Below are 20323 nucleotides of genomic sequence, written 5' to 3'. Positions count from 1 at the left end.
ACTAGTATTCTAGTCTTCTTGAAGATAGCGCATGCTAAACATAATAATTGCCATTGGCCAGTGCTCCGGGTTGGGTTGGGTTAGTTTGATCGAGATTGACGATTAACGTGGGACTCTGTACAGTTGATTAAACTCATTCAAGGAATCGATATTCTGACGTCAGATTACTGAAAAGAAAATCGGTTCTTGCGGGAGTTTTTTTTTCACTATTATTATAGACTTATTTTGCTGGTATCGACTTTGACGTTTACTGTACCGTTGACACAAGAAAAACTGCAAGCTAATGAAGGATCTAACTACACCTTAGTATCAGCTTCAATGACAAAATTAAGATTTTTTAACATCAGCAGTCATTCTGGCTGTATCTCAAAGACACATCTTCTTTTGATTCGACTACAAAGTCGATAATTTCTGAGATGATAACAAGCATCATCACGCCATAAGCCCTTTTCTTCAACTTAAAATAATTCAGCAGTCTCTTAACTAAAACCATTGGTATCTCGATACTACCAGTCAACGTAAATAGCTTTAGCGAAAATTTCAGTCAATGCTAAACTATCGTCGGCAACCAATGATTGGCTGTCTTTGAAGATTATGAAACTGTGATTGATGAATCCGTGTACCACAAGTTACATATAAAATTCGTACGTTACTAGTGTATATTGTACATCTTATAGAATTCCGTCACAAATTCCCTCCAAAAAACCACCAAAAATAAATTTAATTTTCAGAAAAGTTTTCGAAAATTTCTGTTTTTTTCAAAACATGAGATTTTATAACCTACACCCGCCTGGTCGTGGAGGTAATAGCTATACAAATTGCAAATATACCAGATAATACGGCTATATTTGTATTTTTAGACTTCCCCGTAATATAGATAAATTAATTTTTTTTTATATTTTAAATAATCTACGTCAGGAACTGTTAGGCCGCCACAATTATGACTTTTCAGAATAGGGATGAACTATTAATTTGTCATTAAATAACCCATCCCTTACTAGAAAGTTATGCTGAGTGGCGACCAAGTAGCTCGTAGAGTATTTTCAAGATTGAGTATAAGTACTGATTTATATATATATATATATATATATATATATATGCAGGATTAGTATTGTGGGTTAGTGTGTGTGAAAGGACAGAATAATTGCGGAATAGATTATTGGAGTCTAAAATACAAGGCGAAAAGTGTATGTGTGCTCTATACGGAGGCTTTCTAAAAACTGACACTGCTTGCCCTTGTCAAAAAGGGCCTCACTCTCGCTCAACTCACACTCTCACATTTTTCCGTTATTTTACCATTTTTCCTGAAGTTCAGTTCCAATTTGTCAAACATTTGTAGAGACAATCTTAGTTCTCTGGGAATAAAAGAACGTTTCGAACATTTGACGCTTTTACACGTTTTAACGAATTTTTCCACACCCACACGCCTTTTATAACGTGTCGACTGCCTTCAGGCGACTTATAACTTTCCTAACTAATAAAACTCGACGTCCAATCCGAAAACTCACTCTGTACGCCTATCCTAAATATATAATTACACTCCATGAAATTTCACGCTCTAATCAAATACATTTTCAGAAGAATACAAAAGACAAAATGTATAACAATACTCAAAAATAAAAGAAAAAAAACTCAAAATGTAGCGCATTATTTACGTGTGGCGAAAGTAATATAAATTGTACAATTGTAAATTCACATAAAAATCAGAAGAAAACTATACTCTAATCAAATCTATTAATCCACATATACGAGTGGTGTCTGAATCAGTTGTTTTGGTATAGGGAATCAGATGAATAATCGGAAATACTAATTGATATGAGAAATTATACTTTAATAATAGTTGACCTCTTTCATTTCCAAATCTCTCTGCATACACTGACTTATACGCAATAGTCATCTACGACTAATTAGGATGCACTCTCTCATATTATAATTTCGTACTTAGTATGATTCACTCTCCAAGCAAGTTGTATAAGAATTTGGTAATTCAATGCGCTAGGACTGTTGGCCGCGCGCATGCTCGGATGGTAATTTCGAACGACGCTCCGCGGAGAGCATGCATTTTAACATTTATAAAGAAAAAAAGTATAAACTTTGAGATGTCCGAGAGTGGTGAAAAGACTTGTCCACCCATCGTTGTTCCCCTTCAACAAACGGATGCTCGATCGTTCTTGGAAACCTTGGTCTGTCACGAGAATGCTATCATATTCCATGATTGTGTGAGATCTGCGAGCAGTGATCATTACGGTGCAGTTCTTGAATTAGAACTCTTATGTTCTTTTTTTTGTATTGAAGCATCGGTGTTGACGCATCTCCGTTGGCGGTCGCATCGTCCAGCTTTAGGATTTGATTCTTCTTGAGGATATAGCGTGTGCCAAGCATAATAATCGCCATTGGTTGGTATTCAGGTTACCTGGTTGAGACTGACGTCCATCGATTATACATCATTCCCCCGGATCATGATCTGGAAGGCGCTCTTCGGTTCGACATTCTTAGAATGAGTTTCAGGGAAACGTGTAATGGCGAAAATACGGTGTGCCAAAATACGGCGTACTGAATGTTACTTACAGCTTCCTTGTCGCCGTTAGTTGACATTTACCCACGAGTGTTGCAAATGCTAGAAGTACGGCGAGATTCAATATATACATCAATATCGTCGGTACTACAGTGTGTGCGTAGCTTTGGTCGACTGTGGAGGATGATCCGGCATACGAAGGCACCTGTACATAACACGGCCAACGTCATCAAGTGTATACTTCATTTTGGGATTAGGCTTTTCCGATCAAATGGTTGTGAAGCCTTTAGGAATACATAATTTTGGAAAAATACATCTCCAAAACTTAAAACTCGGATTAAAAACTCAAAATTCCTCGAATTTTCAGAAAGAAAACTTATGTTTGAATTCAATAAGATGGGCCGTTCCTTGCGGTACTGCAATGCAAGGTCGACCCGCGGCAGAGCCGGAGCAAGCCCCACACACTCCACCATTTTCCAAAAATCAGTTCGATATTCTGGCTCCCCAATGGGGAGCGTATCAGATATCAAGCTGATAAGAACAGATACTACACTTTGATCTTAGCCAAAAGGCCGAGAAGCGATGGCGGTCGTTTCACCTTGCTACGTATTATGCTCTACAAAATGCTTTTCTACTTGCAGATAGTTTCGGCCCCCTAGTAGTGACATATGATACCATGGTAGAACGTGTCTCGTGTCTGGAGCCTACATATTACCGCCCTTATTCAAATAGTCCTCAAATGTTCACAAGCATAAGTGAATTAATATTCAAGTCCATAAATAATAAATAAATAAATAAAAGTTGCTATCAATATTTTTGAATTAAAAAAAATTTTTTTTAAATTTATCAATATATTCAAAATTGTTCAAAATATTTTTTTAACATTTTCAGTGTTTTCGAGAAATATAATCTGCGTTCAAACATTTATATCATACGGTATATATGCAATAAATATTTTGTCGTTGTTCATGTTGTAAAATTAAAAAAAAATTGATTTCCAAACTTCTTTATAAATTTATACCATCTTTAATTATGACTTCATATTCGAAATTCACAAGATCATCATAATTAATTACTTTTTCGAGAAGTTCTCAACTACAATAATAATTTATTTTATATTTGTATAATACATAATACAAATATAAAATAACGAACGCAGCGCTGATTGATCGCCATTTTCACTATTGTATTGATCGACCGATAAAATTATGCTACACTACAACAATTTGATTTGACATTCAATCAAGATTTACGGTTAAAAAACTGAAAATGTAATTAAACATACTGAAAGTAGTAGAAAAACTGTGATGCGATAACAGTATGGGAAATGATTAACAGATGCGATGCCGCAAACGTAAAATATATGCTTCGTGCGAGTGGGAACGCTGTCGGCGCACACCAACGAGCTGCGTGCGAGAAAGACCGAGTAGCTTTGATGCAAAAGGCCGTAAAATTCATGCGCCCACCCACGGAAAAACTCGCGGCCGCGTCCCTCCCACTTTTATCAACGAATTCAAACAATTCGCCAGGGTAAAAAGCCAAGCGTTGCTCTCTTTCGACGCAGGCGCCGCCCTCCGTTGCTAGAAAATATAATAAGCGTGTAGCCCTTGCAAAGCTGCTGCCGCTGCTGCTGCTGGCGGCTTATGATATTGCGAAATGGCCGCTCGCTGGCAAAAGCGCTTTTCTCGCTGGCTTTCTGGTTTATGAAATTGCCGTTGTTCATAATGCGTTAGCAGCGAATTGAGTGGGCCTCCCCCTTTTCCCTGGAATTGTTTCGTTTGATGCCCGTCCGCGCGCAAGCCAAGTGCGGTCTTTGCGTTTCATTAGTTTGGACTTCAGTGGGCCGTGTAATGAGGAATTTTATGATTCGATGCCTATGCTTTTGCTGCTGCTGCTGCTGCTGCTGCTGGACGATTAAAATGGAATTTCAATTTTAATAACAGCTCCGCTGGTCCGTTCTGCGCGTACTTTAGTTTTCAAGCTGCTGCTTCATTGCACGGATGTTTTGATATCTCGAAATTATTGCAATTTTAGCTGATTATTTACAGTATTGAATATAAGGAACTTCCTACATAATACATCGGACATTAGAAATTGGTTATTAGGCGTGTACCGCAGTGAAAATAACTTGCCAAATGGTATATTATTGCACTAATGGGGAGCTATTTGTTCAATCATTGTTCAATCAAAGATACACCTAGATGTTGAATGAATAATTCGTCTTATATATCTCGATATTTTCAGTACACGTCCAATGTCTGTTATCCGACGTCCAACATTAATGTTATTTTTATAAAGAAGTTGAACAGAGTTTGGCTCATTGCCAAATTAATTTTTACGTAATTTGAAAGAGATTTTTCTGCTATTTAAAATAAACTCATTTTAGATTTATAAACTTCAAAAAACTAAATTTCAATGACAAAATTTTATTACGTAATATTGTTTGAATTACTTGCTCAAATCATACATATAATGAAGTTCGAATTTTATTGATCTGTACTACTAAGCTTTACTGCGTTAGGAGAATTAATTTTAATTGTTCACTTGGACGTGAATGGCTGACTGGGATCTCAATGATTTTCATGAATTTATCATTTTTTTCTTCCAATATCTTTCTCAAGTCTACTTCGTGTCAATCAATACATTTCTAAATAAATACATCATATTTCAAGTAAATTAAAAAAAATATTTTCACTCCGTTAATTTTGCAAATATTGTTATTTTGCGATATAATTACTAGTCCTTCTAACTTATTGTAATCGCATTTATTTAGAGCGAATCATAATATTCAGTTGTGACAAATAATTGAAAATAATGTTTCGCTTAATATTCATATTTAATAAACGTGTAGAGAAGAGTTCTCAATTAAAATTTATTTAAAATTAAATTAAAAATTGAATTAAGAGTAATAAATGTGTTTCCCGGTGAATAGCAATATTTTTCACTTATATATCATTTTGAGAAAGACATTTAATAATTATTTTAATTGAAGGTGAGCTCTAAAACTTTCTACATTACAGTAGAACAGTACCTGTCGCTTTGGAATATCAGTAATTCAGACGTTCAGTGAAAAAATTCTAAGCTCGATTTGGTATTTAAATCGATAAAACTCATTAAAATAAACTTCCGATATTTCTTTTCACTTACAAAATCCTTCAAATACTCCTGTGCCAGTATAACAAAAAAGACCGAGGTAACAATAGAGTTCGTTTATTATAAAAAAGGATGGCCGATCCGGACATGTACCTACCCCCGTATGCAGCGGGGAAAATTGAGTTAGAGGGCGGAATTGAGACGTCTCACCGAGAGGGTGGAGCCAAAGCATTGTGGCGAATCGCACGAGCTTTCCCCACCCACGGAGCTTGCGTCTGACGCCGAGAGAGAGAGAAAGCTTCATTTTAGATTTGCTATGGGACGAGACAGGCTTAATAGGCACGGGCTTATCATCGCTGGGATTATTTGCTCGGATTTTCAAGGATAATGATGGCCTTTTTCCTACAATAAATTAGCTGGGTATTACGTAAGAACGCGGATTTTTTCATGACTGACGGTCGAAGACTTTATTTCTAAAGCTTGGAATATTTTATTTTATGAAGATGGAAATTATTGTATTCTTTATATATTAGACCGTAAATCTTTATTGTAACAATCGCTGGTCACAGTATCGAACGTACAGTCGTTCTATGTGTGTATTAATTTTTTAAAATTGCTTTCAAATTCCAATCAAATACAATAAAGGAGACTGTTATCGCAACAAAAATTACCAATTCACAAACATCCAATCATCGAGATAAAAAAAAATAAAGAACATGCCAAAAGCTCAATATAAAACTCTCGACGTAAAACGCCGCATCACGGCAAGTTTTAATAATCCACCCCTCGAAACGGAAGCTATGTGCCTTACGTTAATTGGTAGCCTTTCTAATATCGCGAGGCAAGCTTTACCTCTCTGTGTTCACCGCACGCCAGCATTGATTTTAACTTGCTTGGTTGCCGCGCGCGCACAAAGCGAGAAGTTGCCCGACGCGGGTGGCTTGCCCAGGATGATATACTAATAATTAGAAAACTTACTTAAGACGGCCCCAGCAACCTCTTGGAGTGCATACCGCCAAGCTTGTGTCTCGATTATTAGCTCAAGGCTTAAACTAGTGTATATCACTCGTTTGTATGGCGAGTCTCTATCACAAGGTGAACAAACGATTTTTAATTATATCATGTTTCTTCTTACTGCAAATTACAGCTTGAATTATAAAGTTAAGAATTTCGTTCTACTATTTTAAATTTAATTTCAATTATCATCGTGTAAAATAATAAAAAATATAATTTTGTAATCGTTCTATTGAAGCAAAATTCACTCGAGTATACTCATTTTTACCTGTTACAAAACTTTTGTGTATCACGTACAATAAAAATTTAATTAGTTGCCAAAAAAATTAAAACTTTGCTAACTTCTCTGAAAGTTTGAAAGAAAAAACTCATCATCTTTTGTCGGCTATAAAAACAAAATTCATAACAGAGGCATAATAAAATCAGCTTAGAGATGCAAAGATTCATGTACAAAACTGTTGGCGCGCTAAAAAAGAAACGTCGAGAAAAAAAAATAAATTCCAATCTTCGATGCTTAAAAGCTACACCAGCAGAAAAAAAAATACAAAGAGCAATCGCATCGAGATACGGTGAAAAAAAAAGAATGTGGCGATGCTTGTGCGCGCGTTTTGAATTCCTGCGTTCGCTTATAAGCCGCGTGCATACATATATAGGGGAGGAAGGGTGACTTTTATTGCGCACGTGCTCGCGTCGTCGTCAGCCCAGTTATGTCGCGGGAAAAAAATGTTATTGATGTCCCTCGCGCGGAATGAGCAATTTTGATTTTCCACGAGGGGGCAACGACGACGACGATCACTAATTGTTACCCATCACATAGATTACATCACTATTGCTAATGTATGTATACGTCAAATTGACTTGATGATTGATTACCGATGGCACTGAAGATGTGTATGAAAATTATAATCCGTATTTTTCTTTTTCTTCTCATTTTCATTTATTTATTCATTTTATAGACTAATACACAAAAAACGGTTGATAATATCACTCGTAATATTAAATTATTAACAATATGATACGATTCTTGAAAATAAATTAGAATAAATAGTTAGACGCACATTATTGATAAATTTATGATATCTTTTTTAATAAAGTAACTTGTGTAACAAACTCAAAAAATACTCATACTGTAATATAAATTTATTTATTAGAAATAAAATATAGTATTTTAATCTCTCTCTATTTTGTACCGATATACAATAAATAAACTATGAATTTAGCTTCTTTATAACTTATTCAGACAATGAACCGCATTGATATTGAAATGGGTAGATAATTAAATAAGTATCTATACCATTTTAATCGTTAAATACAATTTGTTCAATAAAATCTTTTAATACGGAAAAAAGAACTCTATAAATTAGTGCGTTCTAATACAAACTCAAGAGCATCAATAAAACAATAAAGGAATATATAAAATGAACAAAAAAAAATCTCATAAATTATAACACATCTATCATTTGATGCAACTTAGACAAAAATACTAATAATCACACCTAGTTAATATAAAAGTAAATTTGTACTTGAAAAGTCTTTATCGCAACTATTTTAAAATCGAAAATCAGAACAAGAAAAAATCGTCATTACAGTATTACGCGTAATACACGTGTGGAAGGCAGTCACGGTATGATAAGATAATTCAGTTCTTATACAAAGCATGGCAATTCTTAACATGTTCCTCGTAAGCAAACATATTAGTGTAAAACTTATTACACCTGTCGCAGACAAAGCTGAAATTCTCATAAATATAAGCGTGTTGACTTTGAATATGTCTGAGCAGGCTGAATTTAGTTTTAGTTTTGAATTGACAATGTTCACAAGATAATCCAGGCTTGACACCGCAATGCATTTTCTCGTGTCTCTTGAGACTATCGCCACGGTTAAACCACTTACCGCACTTTTTACAGAAAGGCGACTCGTTGATGATAGAAAAATGAACACGACGCTTATGTTGACGGATCTTGTGTTCTTCATTGGCTCGGTAGTTGCAATGTTCGCATCTGAACTTTTTCGCTTTGCATCTGGATATGTGTCTAGTAAGATCATACACGTAGGAAAATTTTTGGATACAGTGGGGACATTCGTGGATTTTGGCGCTGTGTGAACGAATCACATGAAGGCGAGCTGCGTGCAAAGATTCCAGGCGTCCTAAGTTTGGGCAGCGTGAGCAACTAAATGTAAACGACAATTTACAGAATTCGCAGGATGATCGATTGCTAGTCAGTCGGAGTGTGCGGTTGCAACGTGAACAATGCACACGGATAACACTTCGTATCTCTGAAACAATTTTATAATTAAATTAATAAATTGAAAAGCTTGCTTAAAAAATTAGATATTTTGAAAAATTGGCTGTTATTTCGACTGTGCATGTTGAATTTAAAACAAATTATATATTAGAAATTATAAAATAGTTTGTTATATTTGCTATTTATGTTTTTGTTACTTCAAAAACAACGTTCATTTTGAATTCTGCAGTGTTATAGTATTTGTACGCATTAATCTTGATTCCCTAGTCATGAGAGGCATGTAAACAACCTCCCTTCCACTTTTAGAAAGGTGTAGGAAGAGAATTTTTACATGCACCATGACTGAATCTACAGTTTCAGGTGGAATTTAAGCTACCAAATACATTATAAAAACGAAATGTGATGATGATGTAAATAGAATAACTTAAAACTTGTTTTTTAGCATTTTCGGAGGATAATCTAGTTATTTATAAGTATATATTGACTATTATTGGCAAATTATTTTTAATTATTTTCACAAATATTTTAAAATAAATTATTAAATATTAATTGAAAAAACTTAATTGCACATTTGAAATCGTCAACTTCTAAAAATATATCTATTTTAAAAAGAAATTTTACGTTGTTCAGTTATCAAGTCTCTATCGTCATCTTCCGTTTCACTTCTGTCTTGTAGTCCTGTATACGATGAAGAAAACGACATTAATAACTTTTCAGACTTCAACTTAAACTATATCAGAAGAAAAAAAACCTTACCGCAAACTTGAACAGTGCCGTCATTGTCAATAGTTAACTTCTTATGTAAGATATGCTGCTGTAAATGCATCTTCATAGCAGAACGATGCTTGGTCTTGTAATCGCAGAATCTACAATTCAGATCAGCCTCTTTGATGCAAATCCGTTCGTGTTTCTTGAGAGCATCCTGAACTCGAAAACTCTTACCGCAGCCGAGACGACATGTATAGTAATCTTCTGGAGCGAGATAAATATGTTTACGAATAATATGTTCTTGTAGATGATATCTGCTGCTACTGACAAACTCGCAATCTCGACATTTAATGCGACCACTGAATATACAGTTACCCTGCACGTGAACGGCTATTTTAGTCGAGAGCATATATTGTTTGCGACAAAGTTGACATATTGCGGTCATCAAGTCGCTCGAACAATCATCGCAAGTCTTCTTGTAAGTAGCCGGAATTTCATCGTACATCTTGTTGCACACTACGCACTGAACACGAATGAAGGCAGGCAGTTCTACAATCAACGTTATTTTTTTATACGATTGTACATTTAGTTTTAAGAAAATAGTTGTAAAGTTTTACCAATAACCGGTATTGTAAGAGTATTTCTTAATAAATCTCGAAGTGCAAAACTGGAACCTTGACGGAGTATACCTACATTAAATAAATATAAAAATGATTCAATCATTAATTGCTAATATTAACTGACAAAGTAAAGGATCACAATTCAAACAGAAGAAATAATTAAGAAACGAACCACCAGCAACTTCTCTCGTTTCCTTTACGACTCGATCGACAACTTTGATGGCATCTGCACTAGTTATTTGATTCTGGTGTTGTGTATTGAGGTGATGAATGAGACTACGTCGTTGTTTTACTTTGGTTATGCAGAATGGACAACATAAATACATTGCGTCGGCGCAGGTTAACCAGTGATGACGTAGCCTAGTCTTGCCAACGAATTCACATTTGCACTTTGGACACTGAATTATTGAATCTTCGGCTATGAAAATATTATTATAGATGTTAGTTTTGCAAAATTACATTTTGATTACTTTTAAAGTAAAAGCTTCATATTTACTAAATATTGATGAAGGACATTGTTTGTCGTTAATGATGCTCGCAGGTAACAAAGTTGTCGATAACATTTGTCTTTGTGGATGTACAACTCTCTGTCCAGTTGGTTTGATAGGATATTCTACGGGAGGTTCGAGTACTTCATCACGCAGCTCAGAAGCTTTAATGACTGAAATTGAAGGACTTCCCTGTTGCATTACTTGTTGTAACTGATTCGAAATGATAAGTCCTTGTTGCTCTACCGGTGATGGTTCTGTTTCATGAATTTCGATTTGTGGTTCAAGAATCATTACTTCCACTTCATTTTCTTCCATTTCGTCTATTAAAAATATAATATTAAAATGCATTGTTTTTTTTTATTTTAAATCGGTCCAATTCATGAATACTCACTAGAATCATCGGAAATATACAGTAGCTCAGGTTCGTGATGGTTCGACGGCTCTTCATTATTAGCGTAAGATGTATCAACTAAAAAGAATTTTAGTTTTACTTTGTGACTTTATATTTTAATAAATCAAATAATGAAAGTAATGTTTTTGTATACCTGCACTCAAATCGGCTGTTATTTTATCACAGGCATCTTTCAAATTCATAACTATATCGTTCAATGTATTGTTGTCAGTTGGAGCACCATTGTCTATGGAAATATCTTCTGTTAAAATAAATGAAATTTGATTAGGATTTTTCTATTTTCATTCTTACACTTCAAATGTATAAATTTAATTACCACTGTTATAGTATGTAATTGTTTCTTGAGGCACATTGTCTTCTTGGTCATTATGGTTTTCGTTAGCAAATATTTCAGCACAAGAACTTTCATCGATTGATTCGAAATTGCTGTCATCAATGTCTTCTAAAAAAGTAATTGTCGATTAATTTGAAAAATTCAATTTTATTATTTATTATTTAATATATTTTGTTACTTACCAGCTTCCGACACTTCCGAGGTCTGTTCCGAGGTTGAATTTGATTGACGAGATTCTTTGTGCATATTATTGCATTCCTTATTTTCAACAGTTTTATTGTCAATTGTATTTGCACCTATAATTATAAATTATTATTGTTATTGTTATTTGATATAAAACTTATTACCATTTAGAGAAAAATAAAACCATTACTTTTTTCTGAATCAATCAGTGGACTATTAGATATGTCAATGTTATCGAGTTCAGTATTTTCACGAAATGTTGTACGTAAATTATGACTAGAATCTTTTTCTTTTTCAGTATTCACAGCCATTTGATGTACATCAATTATTACATCTAAATCTGTAATATTTGTAACATCATTTTAGTATTGTTTTTTATAAGAAATATATTATGTTTGTTAAAATAAAAATTAAATTACCTTCATTATCTTCAATTTGTATGACTTCAGGCGTTGAGAAATTTCCATTTACACAAATATTATCAGTCTTGTCATCATCTACAACTACCAATGTAAAAAATGTATAACTTAAATAAAACTATTACGAAAAAAAAGTGAAGTTATTAATAATATTTTTTGTAAAATACTCACCAGCCCAATCATTGATTACTTCTTCAACCATTTTTCGAACTATAACGCTATGGCTTTCTTTATTTTGAATAGCAGTTGTAGATATATTATCCCCAATTATGACATCATTGTTAACATGAATTTCAGTATTTGTTTCCTTTTCGGACGTATCGGAAAATATTCCTTCGCCTTTATCTTCAAGTATTTCCTCTAAAATTTGTACAGTGTCATATAAAAAAATAAATTCTTCTTTCTAAATATGTAAATTTATCTTTGCGTACCTTCATTTACACTACAATTGTCACTTGGATTATGTACAATAATTTTCTTTCCATTTTCTATATGTTCATTATCTAAAAAGAAATCAAAATTATAATCTGATGATGTTAATAAAATATTTAATGCTAAGAAACAATAAATATATACCATATTGATTTTCTTTTTCTGATGTTTCAGGACTTTCAGTAACATAATTTGCATTATCCGCAGTATTGATATGCGATACATTTTCAATACATTTATCTTTTTCTGTTGCTTCACAAATATTAGAAACATTTTCACTATTTTTTATAATGTAAATATCACTGATACTGGAGTCTATATTATTTTGTGATTCTATTACTAATTTCTCAATATTCTCGATAGTGTCCAATGGTTGTTGGTTGACAACTGTTAGCTGTTGATTTACTGCAATCAGAAACAAATATGAAAGGTAATAACATTTTTTACATCGAAATCACGTAAATGTAAATAGTACAGATCAATACTAACCAGTAGAAACTTGTGAATCCACATTATCATTACTGGGATCGATTTGCTTAGATTTCTTAGCCTTTATTTCTTCTTCAACAGTTGGTATGCGGTTTCCTTTACGTTTACCTTGCAGTACCTTCTTTTTAGGTGTCCCTCTTTCAGATAAACATATATTTTTAAGCTGATCTTGATCACATCTAACTAACTTAATTACTATTTCTTTTTCGGAGCAGACATATTGATATTTGTTTATCTTAGAATTGTTTGTTTCATTTCCTGAATTAATATTTGATTGTTGTATGGTACACTTGTACGTTTGTAATTTGGATGAGCAATGTTGATTTTCAACGAGAGGTATCATCTTTGACACTGAGTTTACATCTGCTTTTATTTTCCTAGTTAATCCTCTCCTAGTTGTAATAGCATTGCTTGAATCATTAATATTAACTGAAACTGCATGAGGTATAAGTTGTGAATTAATTATATCTAATGTAGATTCATTGCTAGACTGTAATCGAGAAGAATTTAATGCGGGATGATGTTTTTTAATATGTACTGCTTCATTATCAGTAATAAATTCTTCGCGATTCTCTGTTTCACTCTTCTTAATTAGGTTACTTTTAATAGAAATTATATTCTTGAGATCTATGTTTTTTGAAGTCTTTTTTGAATCAGTTTTATGTCTTCGGTTACTACTATTATTATCAAGATTACTATTTTCATGATCATATATTTTATCTTTTTCAAGCATTTTTTTACTACTGGTCAAAATTGTATTATCTATATCTTCTATGGCCTTTGTAGAATCTGTTAAATATTCTTGGCTATCAATAGGTGAGGTAATTAATGATAATTTACTGCTCACTTGAACGTCTGTTTGTTTTGATGTCAACTGACTTTGTTTTACTTTTTCTATTTTATTTTCCATGTGACTTTCTTTTTGGCTAGCGTTCTCCTTTTTATCATGCGATTTACGTATTGTTAAATCGTTTTCTTTGGTATCAGGTGTATTAGCCAAAAATTTCAAACTATCTTTCAGTATTTCGTTTAGTAAAAGCTGTTTACTATTTTTCGTTATTTGAGAATCAGATGTAGAATGATTTTGCTCAACACATATTATTTGATTCTGAAAAGATTTGTCATTATTTTTTTTTTCTTTCTCTGCTCTGCTTCTTGTAGATATTGTATTTGTGTCAACTTTTTTGGGAGTTCTAGTTGAATTTTGTTTCGAAATGTTAAGTAATTTTTTATCTGTAGATAACTTATTCCTAATTTGATCATCAGTGGATGTTGGCACGTTTTGATTTTTTTTTGATTGTACAGTTATTGTATCAATACTGAGCTTTTCTACAGTCAACTTTTTGTTGTCATCTACTTTTGCTTTTGCAATCAATTTGTTTCTTACGGAAATGATATGTTGTAAATTATCTGTTGTGTTTAAAAACTCATTCACAACTTTACATTTACCACTTGAGTTTCTACTAGCTAAATATTTTTTGTCATCAATAAGAACTGAAGATAGTATAGGTTGAACATTTTTTGTTTGCAAAAGATTATGTTCTATAATAGGCTTATCTTGGTAAGCTGTATACTTTTTATCAAGTGTCTTGCTTCTAGTTGACATTCCCTTCTCTTTATTAAATATATCTTGAGTTTTATTTAGATCTACTAAACTGATTATCTGATTAAATACATTTTCACATATTGAAAATTCACTATTACATTGTATTTCAGATGAAATTGAAGCAAAATGTTCTTCTGCTTGTGTTACTTCGTTTCCATCAGTATTGTTATCACCATCAACTTTCTTTTTCTGAAGTATCTTACTTCTAGTTTTAATTTTATTTTTCACAATCTCTTTGTTTGGAGATGCATCAGAATCAACTTTTGACTTTTCAATTGTCTCTTCAAGAGAAACCTGAGATGAATTTGAAATAGGACTATTTTGTAATAAATCTGTCCTTTTACTTTTAATAACTTCCCTTGGTTTCAATTTCTTGTCATTATTCATTTTCACTTTTTTTGATGAATTTTTTCTAGTAGTTTTGTTTTCTATCATTATATCTGAGGTAAAATTCAAATTATTTCCTATTTTTCCAGCTGATGGAAACCTACTATTCATTTGAATTTCAGATACATTTAAGATGGAATCTTTTTGTTTTGACTGCGTTGGATCATTCTCAATGAATGATTTATCATGATTATCTATTTTCTTCACATTACACAATCTACTTCTAGTTGAAGTTGTTTTTTTATTATTTTTGTTATCCTGTGTATCTTCAGAGTCATTTTCTTTCACTTTGTGGTTAAGTATTGTTTTGCTCATTGAAAATTTATTACTTATTTGTTTTAGTGTTAATTTTGGTACAGGTTTTTCACTATTATCTGTATTTTTCTTGTAAATTTTACTTCTAGTTTTGATTAGATTGCTTGAGTCATTATTTTCAATTCGTTCAATTGTTTTATCCACAGATATTTGTTTCTTATTTATTTGTGTAATTGTAAATTCGTTATAAATTTCAACTGGGCAAGCATTGGTTGTAGAAGTATTATTCGCCTTTGTTATTTTGCGTAATTTATTTCTAGTAGAAATCGTATTTCTTATACTATTATCTTCTATGTTTGAATTATTTTCTTGTATGACAGATGTACTACTGATTCCTTGTGATGTAATAGATGTAGAAATATTTGGTGAAGAATTCCGAACATTGATGCAGCCGCTTTTACTCGATGTGTTTATTTGAATGATTTCATCTATTCTGTTATTATTATTTGCACTAGATGTTTCTTGAACTGGATTAGTTAATAAATGATTCTTCTCTAAGTTATTATTCCCAAGACATTCTTTATCGTCATTTGCTTTTATTTTTCTAAATAGTTTCCTTCTAACAGACACAGCATTATTCTCAATTTTTTGTATAGTAGTAGTATTAGCTAGAAGTGCTGGATGTTCCTTTATCTCCTTACTTAGCTTTTTATCAGTAATCACAGAGTTATCAAGATAAAATTTGTTTCCTAAAAGTATATTTGAATGAGACTTTACTTATTAATGTTATAAAAATATTCAAAAGTATGTATATTTACCAGATTGAGTTTTAAGACTTTTGTTTAGTTGAACATTTTGCAAATGCTTTATTTTTTTCTTGAATTTGTAAGATTTTGTTGATAATGCAACTCCATGGCACTTATCTAGTTACATAAAATAATTATTATACTGCATGAGTAAAGTTAATGTTTTAATGTAATATAATTAAGTTACTGACCAGTAAGAGAAGATTGTAGTTCATTAGTAGTTTCAATTGAATTTGTAGATTGCAATGTTGATTCTTCTAAAAAAAATATAAAATGACAAAATTAGTGTTTATTTATATGTTCTGCCTTTCCAATTTTATTAAAAAATTATCGATATCAATTACTATAAAATTTTGATATCTTTATTTTTTATTAAAATTTGGATTTTTAGCGTGACCTATAAAAAAATAAATGAAATTAATTTACTGACAGTATATTAACAACAATATACTGTTGTTAATATACTCTAAACATAAAATAAAAAAATTTTTACTACTATTTTATGTTTGATATATTTATCTTACCATTTTCCGAATTGAGTATTGTATTGGTTGATTTTTTTAATTCAGGATTTTTTATTGTTGTTACTACTTGTACTTCTTCTACTTTATTAATTTTCACTTCTAAAAAATTAACAGTAAAATTAATATACTCTGTTACACTTGTAAAAATAATAAATTGCAAACCTGAGATTTTGTGTTGTTTCGTCACAGTGTCTTTTGGCAATATAGCACCATCTTCCCTAATATGAAGTTTTTGTAAAAGTACTGGATCAAGAAGATTAAAAAAACATAAATATTTCATAAGTAAATAAGATCAATATTTCTTTGTGAACTACATTAAAATAAGAAATATTTTTATTACCTCTAGCAGATTTGACTGATCTGGCACGTACTCCAATATCTGGCTTATGATAGTTTTTTGACCTTTTTTCTGTAAAAAGATATTTAATAAATAACTTCTTAATTTTATAATGTGTATGCTTTTAATTTATAACTGTTTCCAAACAAGCTATCTTAAGCATCTGTCTGCTTTATTACTTGATTCATGATCATCATATAACACTGAATATTGTTATTAAGTGTTAGATCTTTATTTTTAATAAACCTTTCAACAAATAGAAAAAATACTATTGTTGTTATATTTAGATTACGTTATTAAATGTATAATTTTTTAATTTGAGTAAAGACAAGTTCTTTTAATAATAGACCGACACTATAACCTTAAATTTGTAAGTAGTACATTTGATGATTGATATTTCAAAGTTTACCTTCAATCATTTTTACTGAATTTACCCTTTGAATTACGTACAAATCTGTTATTTACAAATTTCACTTAGATTCTAATAATACAACTAATGCACTGATGTGATTATATGCATTTTTGCATACGTGCATAACGCTGCATGTCACTGCTTACTACCTACACTGTTACAGTATGTTCTCATGGACAACACGCAAAGCGTGACTCCTAGTCCAATTTGTCCAATGTCCAACAGGCATCAACAAACGCTGAAGCATGTGGTATATAGGCGGTCACGTCATTGCGTACAATAACATGTTTATGAAAATATACAGATTCTCAGTTATATATATTTTTATATTTATATTTCGTTAAATTACTGAAAAATTATGAATTACAAATTTTCAACTAAAAGTTTTTCAAATAGCATTTTAAAAATAAAAATAATATATTTTTTAAGTTTTAATGCATGGTTTATAGTAATTTATTGTACAAAATTATTTTTTGTGTATGTTCAAGTTAATTGCATAAAGTAAATTTTTACATTCATGTGTAATTTATATACATAATGGCTCATGATAATTAATTTCTTTTACACCATAAAAATAAAAACATCACTAATTTTCTGTTGGCTCAACAAGTTGATATTTATCTGTAGCCCCACCAAGTTGTATTAATTCATTAACTAGTTCTCGAGGATTTATTTTTCTCGATATTGTTAAAGTTCTTTCAGATTTAGGGCCATAGCTCTGTGACTTGAGTCCTAATTGTTTAGCTATTTGATGTATCATGGCTCTCTCTTCATTTGAGAAACTAGGAGAAAAGACCAAATCTGTTGATGTATCTTCATTTCTAGCAAATGTCTGTAATACCTCTGTACATTTTTTTTTAAAAACATGCATATTATAAAATCCAGATTTTAAACCAAGTCCTTCTCTTGTCATTTGTTGCTGTACACTGACAGGTTCTACAATACCCTGAGATTTTTTTCCCAATCCACCACCAGTCCAACCCATCAATTTCATCATTTTGGACCCAATATTGTCATTTCCAATAGCATCAGATTCATTGGAGCCTGACGCTTTTTGCATACCAATGTTACCAGTAAAATTTGGAGTTAAATTCTTTGTGACTTTTATTGTGTAATATTGCTTTCTCAATTTTTCCAGGGCTACAGCTGATGCTTCTCTTTTAGCTTCCTTTTGATTGAGTCCAACACCTTCACTTAATTTATTCCTATTCATTAATATTGTACAAGATGTTCCTTCTGCGACTTTGTCATAATTCCATTCTATTTTTAAATTGAAACTGCTAGCAGCTCTAGCAATTATACTTTGAGGTGCATCATTCAAATATTCAAATAAAACGATTTCAGCTTTCCTATTATCAATAAGCTTTGTTTTCTTAATGTCTACAGAGCTTTCTTGCTCCAACGAATCTTGCTTTCTCTTAAAATTTCTATAATGAGGTGGATGATTTGTTAGTGATGATTCTTCTGTATTTACTGTACTTTGTGATTTTTCTGACCGCGATTGTCCTGAAAATATAAATGCATATTAATATAATTCAAATATTATTCTTAATGATACTTTAAAAACTCACAATTTCTCGCTGTACCTTTCGCCTTAGAACTGGCTGCATCAGATGCTCCAACAAAAGTTCTTTGCAGTCTTCCTTTTTGTTTTTCTCTGTAATCTTGTACAACGTCTTTTGATAATTCTGCAATTATCTTCATTGTTTCTGCAGGATATCTGCATCCCAAAAATTCCACATTTGTAAAAACTTGCGCAAGACATTGTAGTTCATCTGGTGGAAATTTTTCAGCGTGCGTCAAAAGAAATTTACGACGTAACTCCCAGTGTTCGTCGCATTCATGTTCCGTTTTGTATTGATCAACATTAGATTTGTCAATCGACATTGTTCTGTTTTAACAGTTGAAAACAATACTTGAAAAACTTTTCAAAATAATTTACGATTTTCACAATCTTCGCAAAACGCTCTTATTTTTCGTTATATATGAGACAGCTATTTGCGTTTCAATAACACTGTTTTATTGTTTACAAAATTCTTCTTTTCTACAATATAAAAGAGCATACCTAATACATCTTGCACAAAGTTTACAAAACGTTTATTTGAAGGTTAGTAAAAAATATGCATATACTACATACATATTGATTGAAAGAGCTAGAAGGGAAAGACTATATAGGGAGTGAATGAGAGAGAAAAAGAGAGAGCGAGGGAAAAAGAGAGAGAAAAATTCTATCTGCTTGATTTAAAGGCGCTATTGGCAATCTAATCCCAAAAAAATTGAGGTAACAAGGTGGTGCTGCACTCCCATATAAACAATGTAAAATAGAATACTAAAGTTGTTTTCCTTTTAAGCAGCTTTGGACTACTTTGGAATTTCACCACGGCCTACCGGCGCTGTCGTCAAAAATTTCAAGACTTGTCATTTTTGCGGTCAATTTTGTGATATTTCATAATTTTACACAATTTTAATAAATTTGACAAAATTTCAAAATTTTTCACATTTTTGTAGTCAATTTTTCGAATTTTCAATATTTTTCACATTTCTGCATCGGAAATCGCTTCGGAATGATGTCCAGATTAATGAACAAAATCGTTGGCTTTGTACAAGTGACAATGGTTTTGTTATTAACAATTGAATGCTCATTTTTCGGACTTATTTTAGTTTTTCGTTAATATCTTTTTTTATTGAGGCCCTCGCCACATGTGCGCATATGTGCGCGTACGAGCGCGTACAATATAAACGCGTACAAATCGCTAAAAATTTTGATAGTGCCAACAACAGAAAGTTACTACTATTCCTTGCATGCCCCAAACGAACACACTTACTCCCGGAACAAACGTATCATAACCTTCAATAATATAGCGTTATGATACGTTTGTTCCGGGAGTAAGTGTGTTCGTTTGGGGCATGCGAGGAATAGTAGTAACTTTCTGTTGTTGGCACTATCAAAATTTTTAGCGATTTGTATGCGTTTGTACGCCCTTGTACGCGCGCGTATGCGCATATGTGGCGAAGGCCTGATGCTACAGAAATTTAGCGG

General features: G+C 32.1%; 2 protein-coding genes and 1 non-coding gene across 8 annotated transcripts; all 3 read right to left on the bottom strand.

Annotated features, from left to right (window-relative positions):
- Positions 1–2906: 2906 nt before the first annotated feature.
- On the bottom strand, positions 2907–3099 carry LOC131669849 (U2 spliceosomal RNA). Its single transcript, XR_009302403.1, has one exon. It is a non-coding gene; the product is annotated as a U2 spliceosomal RNA (small nuclear RNA).
- Positions 3100–7699: 4600 nt separating this feature from the next.
- Positions 7700–17415, bottom strand: LOC131669814 (protein PFC0760c-like). Of its 6 annotated transcripts, none has more exons than XM_058944963.1 (22): positions 17281–17415; positions 16875–16943; positions 16697–16777; positions 16535–16633; positions 16202–16267; positions 16023–16127; positions 12957–15953; positions 12612–12872; positions 12467–12538; positions 12207–12395; positions 12036–12119; positions 11807–11956; positions 11616–11729; positions 11416–11541; positions 11233–11340; positions 11079–11156; positions 10693–11007; positions 10369–10614; positions 10194–10265; positions 9625–10125; positions 9490–9546; positions 7700–8899 (listed from the first exon to the last, which is right to left on the bottom strand). In XM_058944963.1, the coding sequence occupies exons 1-22, from the start codon at positions 17288–17290 to the stop codon at positions 8262–8264; spliced, it is 6438 nt and encodes a 2145-aa protein (XP_058800946.1). In that variant the 5' UTR covers positions 17291–17415; the 3' UTR covers positions 7700–8261. The 6 variants fall into 6 exon arrangements, 5 of the variants coding, with proteins under 5 accessions (XP_058800946.1, XP_058800948.1, XP_058800950.1 ...); XM_058944965.1 differs by having other exon boundaries at positions 11233–11337; XM_058944967.1 differs by having other exon boundaries at positions 11233–11325.
- Positions 17416–17705: 290 nt separating this feature from the next.
- LOC131669823 (NF-kappa-B-repressing factor) lies at positions 17706–19628 on the bottom strand. The gene is made up of 2 exons (XM_058944989.1): positions 18870–19628; positions 17706–18789 (listed from the first exon to the last, which is right to left on the bottom strand). The coding sequence occupies exons 1-2, from the start codon at positions 19168–19170 to the stop codon at positions 17870–17872; spliced, it is 1221 nt and encodes a 406-aa protein (XP_058800972.1). The 5' UTR covers positions 19171–19628; the 3' UTR covers positions 17706–17869.
- Between the last annotated feature and the right edge of the window lie 695 nt (positions 19629–20323).

The sequence above is a fragment of the Phymastichus coffea genome, unplaced genomic scaffold (assembly GCF_024137745.1).
Source record: "Phymastichus coffea isolate CEN01 unplaced genomic scaffold, Cenicafe_Pcof_1.1 PCOF00097, whole genome shotgun sequence".
NCBI classification, from domain to species: Eukaryota; Metazoa; Arthropoda; class Insecta; order Hymenoptera; family Eulophidae; genus Phymastichus; species Phymastichus coffea.
Note: the sequence above shows the minus strand (reverse complement) of the source record. Positions and strands in the feature narration are given on the sequence as shown.